We start from the raw sequence: 14,935 nt of genomic DNA on the forward strand, positions 1-14,935 counted from the left end.
ATTTAGTCATTAAATCGACCGATTCATTTCATTTTTCTGGAGAAGCCGCGGAGCCTCTGGGAAGTACGCATGTAGCCCTAAGGGCTTCGTGGAGCACAGATTGAGAACCACTGGCTTAATTAATAGCAGCAGAACTGGAATAAAAATTTCAGACTCAAAAAATTATAAACAGCAATATCATATGTAAGAATTCAGTATGATGAGAGTTTGGACTTTGGACAGATCCATCCTCTGAGCTGTGCAACCAAAGCGATGTATATGTTACTGCTAAAGCCCAAAGTGCTGCCAATTCGCTACGGGGCCGGCCACTTCGTCAGAATTGCATAAATTCTTCGGACTTTCACTGGTTATTTAGCGAAGGGGCCGGTGATCCTTAGCCAAAGCTGGATGTGCTAATGTAATACGACCCGGTAGGAGAGAAATCCATTTTTCTTTAATCGCCAACGTGCGATACATGTCTATGTATTGGATTAGCTCCATGTGACGAGAAAAAAAAAAGTGAAATTTGAGAGAAAAACTGAAAATTATTATATAAACATAGTTTTTTCTGCCAAATTTTGAAGAAAAAATGATCACATGATCACACGACTGCCGTTTGATGGGTTGCCATAACTTACGTGGACATAATTATCACGAAAAAAGACGCCAATTTGACGATGATCCTGAATCATGTCTTTTGTTATTGGACTTTGGCGAAGGATCACCGCCCACTTCGCCACCTGGCCAGACAAAGTCCGAATTTTGGACATTGGCCGGGTCAATATTTAACGAAATTGGCCAATTCGCGAAATGCCTAGCCCCGTCGTGAATTGGCCAGTTTCGGACTTTAGCAGTAACATATACACAAAGCATATTCATTCGCAAAACAAGAAAATGTAGCAAGACATATAATCATGTTAATTTCATACTATGTACTACTGATTAATTCGATTTTGTGTCATCATTATTTGTGTGATTATATTTTATATTTTCTTCCATAAAATGTTTGTATCAGTTTTTAATTTTCTTATGATTATAACCCCGTTATTGGGATTCATTTGGCTCTTGAGTCGTGATATATATGCGTATGTGTGTAATTGTTATTTAATAAAATAAACTTGTGAAATTGAAAATTGAGAAGTATTTCCATGTAGCTAATGAACGATACATATTTCGTGTAATAAACAGAAAGTTTTATGAAATTGAGGGATGCCGTATGGTGACCTGGTGCTGCAGGTTATGCCGCAGTGCATTTGTGTGTTCCCTACCAGTAGCATTTTTTGTAGCTTCGGGAGAGGTCTTAGAGGAGCATCGACTTTTAGATCTCTTCTTGTCACGAAAGCCATCGTCAAAGTATGTCCCAGACTTGTTCTATTTCAAGGTCCATGGGTTCGAATCCAGCCAAAAGAACATCAGAAAAAGTTCTTTACCTATCGAGCGAGGTGCCACCACCGATAGATGGCACCTTCATTTCTAATCCAACTCCACTAGTTGGAAATTGCTATATGGCGATATATGAGTGGAGTTGGTGTGCGGTAAAGTAGAACATGTTCTATTGGTTTTACAAAGTGAGAGCGAGCCGATCATGGTATGCGTATGATATCCTTCGTTCCAAGTCATCCTGAGCAATAGATGCTCGATGAGAACGAGAATTATTTTTCATCGAAAAGGATTTAAGACTCATATCGTTACTAAAAAGATGAATATGCTGTCACGCAGTGACTTTGTCGTACATCGGTTTCTGATTATTCTGCACTTAAAGCACGTGAAGATACAAGATTTAAAAAAAAAATTCCCCCACTGCACACGAGAAAACACCGAAGCAATAGTGTTTAATGATGTTGCAATGGCAATATTCAATAACTTTCGTGATTTTTAGATTAAAACTCATTCATTTTGCAAGGAAACACAAGATTTTCCACAAACAAAACTCAGTTTTACTACCAGTTTGGTAACGGTGTAATTCTGACACAATAATTCCAGGCCAGACTCTTCGGAGACCTGATGTTGTTGAAATTGCATCCAAAGTATGTACATAACGCTTTGGGGAAGATGGAGCTCCTCCGATATTTCCCTTTATTAGATTTCATGATTTTCAACTTTATGCTTGGGTTGTGCTTCTATAAACTGTCAGTTATATTTTGTATGAGATGAGTTTTATTTGATATTAGCGTAGTTGAGTTATTTTGACATAAGAAAGGATACAAAAGGCCAGGGGGGTCAAAACAAACACTTGACTCGGTAGGAAAAGGGCAAATGATCCAGAAAAATAACAAAACGGGAACGACGAAGCACTTTAGAGGGAAAGGTCGAAAGTATCGACATCATGTAGGGCTGCCAAATAACATTATTTCCATCAAGAATTGGATAGCTTCTGATGCATAAACTGTGATGTAAAAGCCAACCCTATAGCCTGATGTACAGCTTCAGAACCAACAGTTATGATTTGTTTTATGTCTTATTCTATATAAATCAGTCAAAATTTCTAAACATTTTAAATCATCTGTTGTTTTTAGGATTTCAACAACAAACACACATGTAGTGACTAAACAAATCCAATCTTTAATATTATTGTGACCGATTTACCCCTTCACGTACAAGATTTTGGCAATAAATTTGGATGGTATCTATTAAAAGTATAGGTGTTAAATCTGGTAATCTTGTTCACACGTTAAGAAAAGAAAAGAAGTAAATAAAAAATAAAGAGAGAAAGAAAAAAGAAAGGAAATCGGGAACAAGTACAGCTGATAAATAGATAAGGGAGTAAGTCTATTTTACATTTATTTCTCTTTCTCCCCCTCAACTCTCCCCTACGTGTTCTCTTTCTCTCTTACACATATATATAGTAGAAAGAAGTCGTGAGAAAGATGCATTAAATGGTGGGGGGGGGGGGAAGAAATCACTAAACAAGTGTACAAAAAGACCTGAGAGGAGAGAAACAGCTTCAGAGAGTGCATAGAGTTACAATGAAACTTCGCGATGATAAGAAAAGAGGTAAAGAAAATACAGAGAACTGGAATGATTTTTTTCCAATTGCGTTTGGATGAGATATTTCGCCCGTGATCGTAAAGGGGTTGAATCTATTGGACTTTGCTGAACAAAGATGCCGATTGGCAGTTGAACGTTATCGCATCAACCAGGTGTAAGACATGTTCTTGATTTCGGCGAGAAATGAAAAAAATGAAAAGAAAAAAAATTGAATATTTAAACGAATGAAATATGTGATGTGTTGTCACTAATACGCATTTAGAATACGCAATAGAACATTTCAAAAAAATCTTCATTCATCCAAAATGTTATTATGTATAGGAACATAATTTAAGGCATGTAATCGGTTTCGTCAAAAATGAAATTAATTGGAATCGGTTTCTTCAAAAAATGAAATTAATTGGAATCGGTTTCTTCAAAAAATGAAATTAATTGGAATCGGTTTCTTCAAAAAATGAAATTTTAATAGTTAATTCACAAATTTTCAATGAACATTTCAATCGAATTTTATTTGGATTGATAGAACTCAACTATATTGACCGATTGACGGACCCGATTAATCAATTAATCAAACCAGCCCTATTTTTTTGTTTTTATACCACAACGTGCTCAAAATTTCTGATTAACATAACGGTGTTATTATCCCAGTGCGTGAACCAAAAAAAAAAAAAAAGAAACCGGAGAAACACACATACGCATATAAGTATGCATGCATACACGCATAAATTACCTCTTATTTAATACCTTTCTGGTGATTTATACAAATAATAAATTTTATGAATGTCATAAAGTATTCGAAAAGGTCCAGAAATTGAATTGAAAGATAGTCGGCAATAAAATATTCCTACTGAAATACTTACCAACAAAAGTTAAAAAAGAGAAAACTATGTATATGTGCGTAAAATTGATATGCAGTTATAATTCCAAAGATATTAACGGGAATTAATTGTTAAGTTGAACTGAATTCGACACGATTATTTTTCAAAAATATGCAAATCCCCACCCTGGAACTTGACGTTTACAAATTTTCCCACACTTAATAGAATTTTCAAAATTGATTAATTAAATACTTTGGAAGGGAATCTATTTTATGTTATGATATCGTTAGAGAAATGATATCATTAAGGTCATTACAAGCAAAATGACAAATGAGGCAGCTTGAAATGTTGAAAATTGAATTGCCTCTAAATAAATATGGGTGTCGTTTAAACCTATATACGTAAATATAGTAATCCCCATTCTCGTAAAATATGTAACAAATAAAGTAACATAAAACAACAGTATATAATATCATTTAACTATAATAACCTTCACAAAATTATATACTTCTAACAAAAATATGGCTTCCATCTAAAAAGGGAAAAAATTATTTTTTTGCCTCATGATTTTTACCGCGATGGTATAGATATCACATTTCTTTTCATCCATGTCTATTGAAGTAGCATTTAATGCTAACAACCTGGAATTATCCCTATCTGACCGAAACTTATGTCCTCTTGTTGAAACATGAGATGAGGCGTATTAATAGATCTTAACTATCCTTTTTGTTTGAAAATCTTAAATACATCGATAATATCACTCCTATAGCTATATACTCCTCTAATGGAAAAGCATTCGAAGTATCAAATATCTCCATCGCTCAACAAAAAGTACCATATATATAGTAGCGATTCTCTACATTTCTCTAAATTTAACCAATTTTCTCTAGGTATGGCCTGAGTATTGTATACATTGAGTTATTTTTTAAGGGTAAGATAATACTACAGAATGACTAGTGAAAAATTTTCTTATTTTTCTTCGCGTGAATACATTAATATAATATTTATTTCAAGCAATGTTTTTTCTTGGCATTTAATTTTTTAATATTTTTTGCACTTTTTTTAGATATTAAAATTAATTTATTCTCTTTAAATAATTATTTTCATTTATTTTTTTTTGTCAGGGGAAACGCAATGATTAAAATTTCGTCAACAACAAAAAACTATGGAATGGTTAAGAAATGTGAAAAATAAATTATATTTTTCCTCTTTTATGGAATTCCAAATAGAAACAATGTCTGATACGAAAGCAATAACATAAAAAGACAACAAGGAAAATCTTAAAATAAATTCATGGGAAAATGATACGCAAACTTATTTTTATTATAAATATGCTTGAGGATACTAAATAATATGAATATTTCTTTATTTAGTCATTGCTGCACAAAACATTTACAAAAAATGAATTTTTTACAGGAAAAGAATATTTTCATTAAATGAGAAAAGAATCTGTCCATCGTACATTCCAGACTATTTCTTTCATATTTATACATATTTTGATGTTTATAAAATACTACCTTTAAGTTTTATTTGATTTCCATATTTTTCTGTTAAAAAGAGCTATAATATAACTAAACTGTTTCAAGTCCGAGTATCAATAACAATACTGAAATCTGCGGACAAAAAAGAAATACGTCTTTGAGTAAAACTTTATAATAAAAATATTATGAATATAAGATATATTCAAAAATTGCTTGAAGCACTTTTTCAATTTTTGTGCTGCAAACAAAGACAATTTTTTGCTGCAGAAAGAAAATAGCGGATGACCGAAGTCACGATGGAATTACGCGTATAGATAATGTATTTTCTTGTAATATCAGATATTTATCTCACAATTAATGTGTGTAATCATTATCGATATCAATGAGTCTGTTTCATAAATAAGTCATATGTGGTGTGGTCTCTGTTAGTAGGAATTTCCCAAGATGGTTCCGAAAACGACCTGAAAAATATCTAACCATTTGAATATTTGTGCATATTAAATGCAGAATTACTAACCTGACACGAGTGATTAACACACCGAACTGTGTATCGATATGTGTATGTTTAAATCTCGGCGAGGGAAAATGGAAGTATTAGCCCTTCGGAATGGGTTTCAAATTGTATGTCAGAGTTTAATTAGCCCCATGTGCATAAAATGACCGCAGTGCGACGAAGTGATCAAATGACAGAACTATTAATTGAATTTTACCGAAAAATTCTGTTATTGTGTGTGCGGTTTCTCTAAAACATTAATCTCCCTTATATGGAGGGAGCTCAGTAATTTGGTTGAAGCTTCTGAGAAATATAAATTTTGAACATGAGGTGACAGTTTAGCCGAGAAATAAGATTGATGTTCCCAGTATGTCAACATCAACTACTGTCGAGGTAAACTTTACAGTTTGGAAATTTACCCATGTATATAAGAGTACTTACCCATGATAGCGTGTTTTCTGCCTAAAATATTAAAATATCACAAACATAGATGTATTGTAGGATATAAGTTTTAAATCAAAATAGTTTAATTTATCAATAACTTAATAAACAGGAGAGAATTAGAATGCTTCATAATGAACATGATTGTTTGAAGACAGTATAATGATCTGGCAGTAAAAAAACTTTATAATCAATATATTTTTAGTATGATCCTATTCAAGGAAACGTATTGAAGGACAGAACTTCACGAGGAAAAGGGACATAGCTTGCAATTACACGGCTATTATTTTTTTTTAAATCATTTCGATCTCCCTTTTATCCTTTATCGATCTTCATCATCTCATTATCGTATACGCTATCATTTAGGTCTGAATTTTCTCCTTTGAATTATCACAGACAATTCTAATCTCATAATGCACGAACTTTATTTTTAATGATAATGAGTTCAGATCGGTTCTTGCTTGAAATATTTATAGATTTTCGGTTTCTTCCGGTGTTGAATGGAATTGCTTGCTGTACGTTTCTGGGAAAGAAAAACATTCAATCTGGAGACCATCTTAGGTGTCGTTATTAAATTTTCTCAAGTTCTATTTGGTTTCACACGACTATTCAACGTTCGTCTAATGTCTACGTATAATAGAAAAAAGAGCACCATGGACCTGTTAGACGAGAATCTTCAACGTGACTCGTTATTTTTTAAAGAAAATATTATAAAGTTCACGATGCGAGATAATTAAATACTTACCCTTTGACTACTGATGGTATTTTAAAGTACCATTATCATTAACCCACGTAACATTCCTTACATAGTTTGTTAGGTGTTGCTATTTTAAAATATAAAGGTAGTATGATTACTTTACGTTTACCAGATGACAGCACAAGTGTGGGACAACCAGGTTTTTAAATATGTTAATTAATAAAATTCAGTTAAATGCTCGCCCCTATAAAAGTGTTTACTGCATTACACAAAAGTACAGTAAAACACTGTCTTTACAAAATGTTCCCTAACAAATGTATAAAGCAAATTATGGCTCTTTTCTTTGGTGGTAAAATATAAATATTCATTATATATACTATGAATTATTCAACATATTTGAATTGGTATTTTTTATTTTTATTGTAAGCGTGTAATGCTGATAAAACTTACAAGTACCAAGTTAATTTGATACCAATATATTTTTGCATACTAAATATATTTTTGAAAAAAAATTTAGGCTTTAATTAGAATTAAATTGACCTAACAAAAACTTTACATGCTAATTATTTTATTTCTTCATAATGTGGTAGCGAATGGGCAAAGGTGCGAGAAATAATTCAATATTTTCAACGAAAGAAAATGTTGATAAATGATGTTTTGTAGTTTTGAAATTATGAAATAAATAAGCGTTAAAAACGCGTGAACCGTTATAATTCATTTGTTGATATGAATATGAAAGTCTCATTTGTTAATGTTTTAAATTATGTTTTTTTCCCTGTAGGATTCTTCAAAAGTACATGATCGAAAAGTGCCGCTATCCAGTGTTACATTCAGGTATGAGGACCATCTATCTGTGAAGCATCTGACTCTCGAGGGAGGCAGTGTGGAGTAGGTAATTTATAATAACCGTTATGTTTTCAAAACTGAAACCAAACCCCCAAACTCCCCAGGAAGCAAACCCTATCACGCAGTATTTTGACATCGGAAAGCAGGTTGCTAGTGCTGGACCGGAACTTGTCTGGAAAGTTCATGAAGCTGTGCGAAAGTCCGATAAGAGGGTGAGTTGCTCATTTCCGATTTCAATCAAAGGCGAATAAAAATCTTACACAATTTTTTCTTATTTTAAATATTTATCCACATTCATATTTGTCCTTTGTTGTTCAGGTATTGTAGAGTGTTCGTTCTTTGTTTTAAGATGCTATTTCTTTGAAATATGTCTACCGTTGTGCTCATTTAAGTAGTATTTAAAATTTCGATTTCTTACTGAGTTTCATTACATTTATGTATTTGAGCTTCATCAAGATTCACTTTTCTGCGTAAATATTTATAAAAATACAATCAAACCCACAATCTTGTTGGGCATGCGTTTTGTAAATTGCTTCATTTTTTTTTGTAAATCCCACTATTAATACACCAAACAAACTGGAAATACATGATCACTAAATACCAATTAAATCCCCTTTTTGTGGAGGTCATTATTCCCTATACCATAAGAGTTTGCATTTTTATAATCTACACAGAACATGTTTGTTAGAAGTATGTATGTGTTGTATTCACACTTTAAGATTCATTAAAACTGAAAAATTTAAATATCTGAGTTATATTAATTAGAATTATCTTCAAAATATAAGGGGATTTAACAATTCCTAAGTCATTCAAACACAAAGAAGTCGTAACTTGCTTCTCAGATTTAAAAAAAAATAATTTTATTCCGACTTTCTTTTAAAGAATTTAAAATAACTAATCTCTTGTGTTTGATTACATTAGTTGGGACGTTGCCCTTCAGCTGTAAAGTAGTAAAAAAGTCGTAAAAAAATTCACTGAATTTCATCCTTTTCTCATTAGTTTCCAATTACTTTATAATATTTCGTACTTCAGTCCATATTCATACATTTCAAAAATATTTTTTGAGAGAAACTTCTACACAATCTTTTTTCCAGTATGCATTCATTTCCACTGATTTTTTGAAAAATAAAGTTTCATGTTAACCATAATTTATTATTATTTTTTGCAATTCTTCCGGTAAGTATATCATATCAACAGGTGTTATAAACAGGGTGATTCCATAGTTCCACTCGCCGCATTTTACTGGCGAACAGTTGATTCTAGAAGCATATTTCCAAATAGAAAAAGTATCCAAATAACGTGTAGAACCTAGTTGCGTCATTCATGTTGCAAAGGGTTGTGTAGTTACTAAAATATAAAAATTAACTTTGTATATGGACACCCTGTAATAAAAAAACCAATTAAAAATTTTGTTTTCGTGTATCTACCGAGTCCAACGAGTCCGTATAAAAAGTTAATATTTATATTTTTATAACTATAAGCCACTTGCAATATGAATGACGTATATCTGTGGTCTACGCGCTATTTGAATATTTTTAACTGGGAGTATATGCCTCTAGGATCGACGGTTTGCCAGTAAAATACGGCAAGAGGAATTAAGTGATCACTCTCTGTATAATATCTCAAATCGAAAAACTTTTGGTTTTTGTTCCAACAACTCACTCAACATTTTCTGAAACAAGCCAATCACGTTGGAAGACGAAAGAAACCGATCTTACTCCACACCCCCTCTTCCCCATCACAGGTTTAGAAATTAATTCTTCACTGTGATAGATAATACGTGAACAAAGGCATCGTGGGACGATTTACCACCCATTTGAGGAGAGAAAAACGATATGACGTTGGAAAAGTTGACGCTAATGGCTCTTTCACCTTAATACAAGAAAGCACTTTGCTGGAGCTAAATTTCACGATGGCCGTCGTGAAAAATTTTGTGGTTTCGATAGATACGGTTCGTACTCTAAGAAACTAGTAAGAAACATGTAATCTTTTCGTGCTAAAAATTGGGCTGTATACATTGGGAAAAAAAAGTGACAGCTTCTTCAACACATCTTGAGGTCTTTTAAAATAAAGAGCTCGAGAAAAAAGCTACCATAAGGCCTCATAAAAATGCTACCTTCCAAGAAACCTTTCTACAAATAATATAGCAAGCGTGATAAATTTCAGAACGATACCCATGAACATTTAGTTTTATATGTTCAGGCATTCATGTAATAGTGTTAAAATCATGAGTACATGCTACGTATGAATATCACGAAAATATTAAAAACACTTGTTTTCGAGCAAATGGGTATATTTTTTGTCAATAAGATAGTATGTTTTGGTTTTTTGATTTACATTTTATGGTGCACAAATTATTTGTTGAATCTACTGTTTAAAAATAAATAACAATTCATGCGATTATTTCAATTGTACAAAACGAATGGCATTGAATAGTTCAATTTTATGACACAGAGATTTACTACCATTCAAGTTTACTAAATTTTTACAGTGTCAAAATCACTGTTGTGTGTGTCTTGGTGACAACAGATAAATCATTATTTGAACACTATCGCCCGTTCACATTTGATCATTTTTGTCGCACCACGGTCGTTTTCTGCTCACGAGGGTTAATTAGACAGAGACCTACAATTTATTGCCGATTCCGAACGGCAGCCTTTTTTTTTATAATCACCGAGAGGTTGGTGCGCTAGCTCCTCGATGTGGTGCTCCCTGCGGTATCTTTTTCTGTGATCATATCACCGTTTCTGTTGAACCCTCATGTCAGGAAAGTTTCTGACAAGGACAAACAGGATACCAAACTCGCGACACCTCTAAACATTCTTTGGTACTTTAGGTAAGTATCTTATCAACCTGGGCTACTACTACCACCCGTTTAAAGGGTCTCATGCCTTTTAACATGGTGAAAAACTTTGCACTAATAGAAATATCACTAAAAATACTATTTAACCATTGGTTTATTTCAAATTTTCTATACATGTTTTTGGTTGTATGCTCTATCCTATGCTAGTATAAAGTTTTACATAGCTCTGATACTTACTATTTTTTGTAAATTTTAAAAAATGCATTGAAGCTTGCATGCATGATAACATACCATAAAAACCAATTAAAAATAAAGGAAACTGTTCAGCTCATGGAATGAAGCAAAAGTTTGAGATTTTATTGACTCAATCTTAATTAAAATTAAATTTTAAAAATTAAATTTTGAATTTCAAAACTTTTTAAATTTAAATTTCAATTTCAAAAATTTTGAATTTAAAATTCAATTTTAAATGAGTTTGAGAATCCATGAAATATCAAACTTTTGCTTCACTTCATAAACTGAACAGTTTTCTTTATTTTGAATTGTATTTTATTCAATTGCATTGATGTCATGGTATCTTATTACGAGTGCAAGCTGTTTTTAATGCATTTTTTTTTTGAAAATTCACGAAAAAAATCAAGTATCAGAGATATGTAAGACTTTATACTAGCACAGGATAGCACACACAATCAAAACTATGCGTAAACTATTTGAAATAAGTGACTGATTAAATAATAAATTTATATTAGGGCATAGTTTTTCACCATGTTAAAAGGTATGACACCACTTAAATAGGTAGTAGATTTATTCCATCACATAGACCCATCTATGACACATTTTTTCACATGCAGAAAAATTGGTAAAGGGATCCTTGTCACTATCCTTCAACAAATTTAATGAAATAAAGAATAAACAGACTATTTTATGTTCATGTTGTTCTTTGAGAAAACATCGCCGGGGGGACTCACTAGACACCTTTCCTACTTCTCCCACTCAAGGCAGATATTAATGAGGTGCACCTAAAAACCAAAAATTCATGGTTGGTGTTTTTTCACGGATTTTCCGTATTCGCGGTGACCATCGAAACGTAACCCCCGTGAATACCGAGGGCGACTGTATTCTTCTGGCCAATCATAATGAGTTCGTTTTTACAACAAAAGAAACTGATATTTATGCCTTGGAGAATAAGGAATACGAAACGCAAGGCTGTTATCATCTTGTTACCAAGAATTGCATTGTCGTTCTATATTGCTTAGAAGCTGATGCCTCTAGATAGATGGATATGCGATCCTTGGAATTATGTGAAGTGGGATTCAATGTTTCAGACTCGACAGGTTTTTTTTTATACTTAACTATTTTATTGTACACAGTGGTCATCCGAAAATCTTGTGCATTACAGTAACATTCCGTCTAATGAGAAGAAACATTCACAGTAATTTATTTGCAGTACGTTTATCTCGATTACGTGTGACAGCAACTATGGTTTTGTTGCTCCACATGTTCGTGTAAGATTGGCGTTTCCTATTTGTAAGTACTGATTCAACCAAACAGATGAGATTAAATAACGATATCAAGACAAAATGGAGGAATAAGCATAAAAAATTCTTGAAAAATTACGAAAATACAGAAAATACCTAAAAACTGTTGTGCAAGTATAATATATACCTCATAATTTTAGAGTTGCAGGCCTTTTTTTCCAAGTCTAGAACTGTTTTCTACGAATCTTTTATATGATTTTTCTCGAAATCATTGAAACATGCTAAAAGATGGTAAAGATATTATTTGAATTTATTTTATGAAACCTTCTATTATCTGCTACCTATCGTCAATGTTTTGAAAAACATTTCGACAGAGAATTCATTCACCATGATTAGTTCGTTAATTACTTATTTAAAACAAAGATTAATTTTATTGTTTTTATAAAAAATCTTTAAAGCTTATTTACTTTCATCAGGATATTCTTCATTAAGCATCTAAAAGTAAAAATAACAGTGTAATAAAATTTTTAAATTCTGAGAGATGAAAATAATCAGATAAATAAATTTTATTTTTTTTTAGCAATGGATTTATGTAGATTTCATTTATTCTATGCATTGACTAAGTATGATAAAAAAAATGGAGCTTCCTTTATTTTTCAAATATTGGAATCTGTATACAGGGTGGGTGAAAATTCCATGACAAATCTCAAAAATTAATAAAAAATCAACCGATTGACATAGAAAAGTGTAATTTGCACTCAAATACTTGAAAAACGGTTAGAGTTTCATTGGATAATCATGAATACTGCATCATGAAGAACTCGATACAACACATATATAGCGACATGAATATTATAGGTGAGGCAACAGATTATCGACATTTACAAATCCTATTTTTCGGGATCCAGAAATAAGCTGTTCTGCATTTTTGTATGCTTGTTTACAGCTAGTTGAGAACACAATGGACTGCAGTCTGAAAATATCGCCGCCTTCTGATTTCGTTATTCTAGAAATGACTCACCTATTGAATAAACAAACTACGTAGGTTGGGTATTGTGAAAAAAATCTGTTAATACAGTGCAAAAAAAAGTTTTCATAACACACGTCTGTTTTCAGCTTTAACCCTCTTTGATTTGTTCTTGTGGGGGTATTTCAAACACAGCATTTACGACACACGTATAATCAACATCGAGGAACTGAAGATAAGAATCATGGAAGGGATCGAGCGTGTTCTGCAATCCGATGTTCGCAGGTACGTGGGTGAAACTGAGTATCTTTGAATATAGTCCAAGCTACATATACCGGTGATCATACTAAAATGTTAGTTTTGTGTAATGCAAAATGCAATTAACATTATTTATTAGCCTTATGCGTTGTTTGGGTCACGTTTTTTATGTTATTGGTATATATTACATTATATATAAGATTTTTGCAATACGGTGGAATCTGTGAGGGAAATTTTAAACATTGAATTAATTAAAAAATTTTCAATTTATGAAAACAAACACTCTATGCCATGATAAGAATTTTGGTGCAAACCGCTCTCTTTTATGTCAATTGGTTGATTTTTTATTAATTCCTATGTTGTGTCATGGACTTTTAGCCCACCTTGTACGTCATATAAAGTGGAAAAACATAAATTCTTTTAGAACAATGTCTCCAAAAATAGAAGCACAACTAGTTACATTGTTTACGCGAAAGAAGAAAATATTCAGTAAATGTATCGAAGAAATGGGATCACTGGAGATGCATAGTCATGCTCAACGTGTGGGCAGTAGCTAACGATCATTTTAAGGGACAGCCTGTCAGAGAATAGGTTAAAAAGTATATTCCATAGATCGTAAGAAGAGTAAGTGAGAAGAAAATCAACAGCTGTTCTTTTTTATTCTTGTTCCCACGTCATGGAAGTAAGGGAAAGGGTGAAGCAGAAACTTGATTCCAAATCACAGCCTGTCCGCAACGAAAAATATCGGAGACACACTCGAACCATCGATGATAAAGAATAGATTTCAGTAGAGAGTCTCGAAAAAAATAAAAATGAAAGTACGCGTCATCTCAAAGCGGAAAATTATCGAATAGGAATCCTCAGATATTTGAGGCCATGAAAGAATCAACTTAATGTATTGGAAAAAAAATAGCAGGAAATATACTTTCCCTCTCCTTTTTCTACAGTTTTTATAAGAATATGGAATTTCAAAAATAAATTCGATTGACATAAATTCAACCAACTTTTATTCATGCGAATAACTTTAGAAAATGGAATCAAATCATCCGGAATTAAATAAAAGTAATGATATTTATTTCATACATAAAACATCTCGATCATTCAAGTTACAGGAAAAGATACTAACCGGGAGTAATTGAAATGTTCATGTTGTAACTTGATATATGTTATGAAAATCCTTATGAATATACATAATCTCTCCAACAATTGTTAACGAAAATGTTCTTACATGACTTACAATTTTGAATTTCCAGAGTTATGAAAAAACGTACTGTGAAAGTTTACGGCAAACTCTTGAGAAAGCTTTTATTTTGTTTTCTTTTTGTAATGAAATTTTTGTGAACGCGATTTTCCCCATCAAAATATTTTAACTTCTGAAATTGCATCAGCGAAATTACCATCATTTTATTCATAGAAATACACTTTCGTCGGTTTCACTGCTTAGTAATCATCTCTGGTTTACCACTTTTCATGTACATGATTGAAACTGGTGCGTTACGACTTGTTTTATACTGAATGGCGCCCAGACACTAAAACATGAAAATGCAATAACATTCCCACGTTTCAATTAACCAATCAGATTAGAGTTTTTTTTGTAACGTAGAAGTATCTCTTAGTTACTCTCCCTTTCTTTGCGGCATTTCGGGATTCGCGTATAAGGTAGTTCCTTGGGGTGCTCACGGTTCT

At 32.4% G+C, this 14,935-nt stretch overlaps 1 protein-coding gene across 5 annotated transcripts in view; it reads left to right on the forward strand.

The window, feature by feature from the left end:
* Positions 1-14,935, forward strand: part of LOC149085621 (SCY1-like protein 2) — a 390,639-nt gene that overhangs the window by 215,352 nt on the left and 160,352 nt on the right. For all 5 annotated transcript variants that reach the window (XM_089233764.1, XM_089233763.1, XM_089233765.1 and 2 more), the window contains one exon: positions 7,679-7,955. In XM_089233764.1, coding sequence (XP_089089890.1) covers positions 7,809-7,955 — 147 coding nt within the window. In that variant the 5' untranslated portion in view covers positions 7,679-7,808. The remainder of the gene's footprint in view (positions 1-7,678; positions 7,956-14,935) is intronic.

This window comes from Pholcus phalangioides, unplaced genomic scaffold (genome assembly GCF_987345545.1).
Source record: "Pholcus phalangioides strain wild (caught in Gottingen) unplaced genomic scaffold, Ppha-v1.0 ptg000007l_1, whole genome shotgun sequence".
Taxonomy (NCBI): domain Eukaryota; kingdom Metazoa; phylum Arthropoda; class Arachnida; order Araneae; family Pholcidae; genus Pholcus; species Pholcus phalangioides.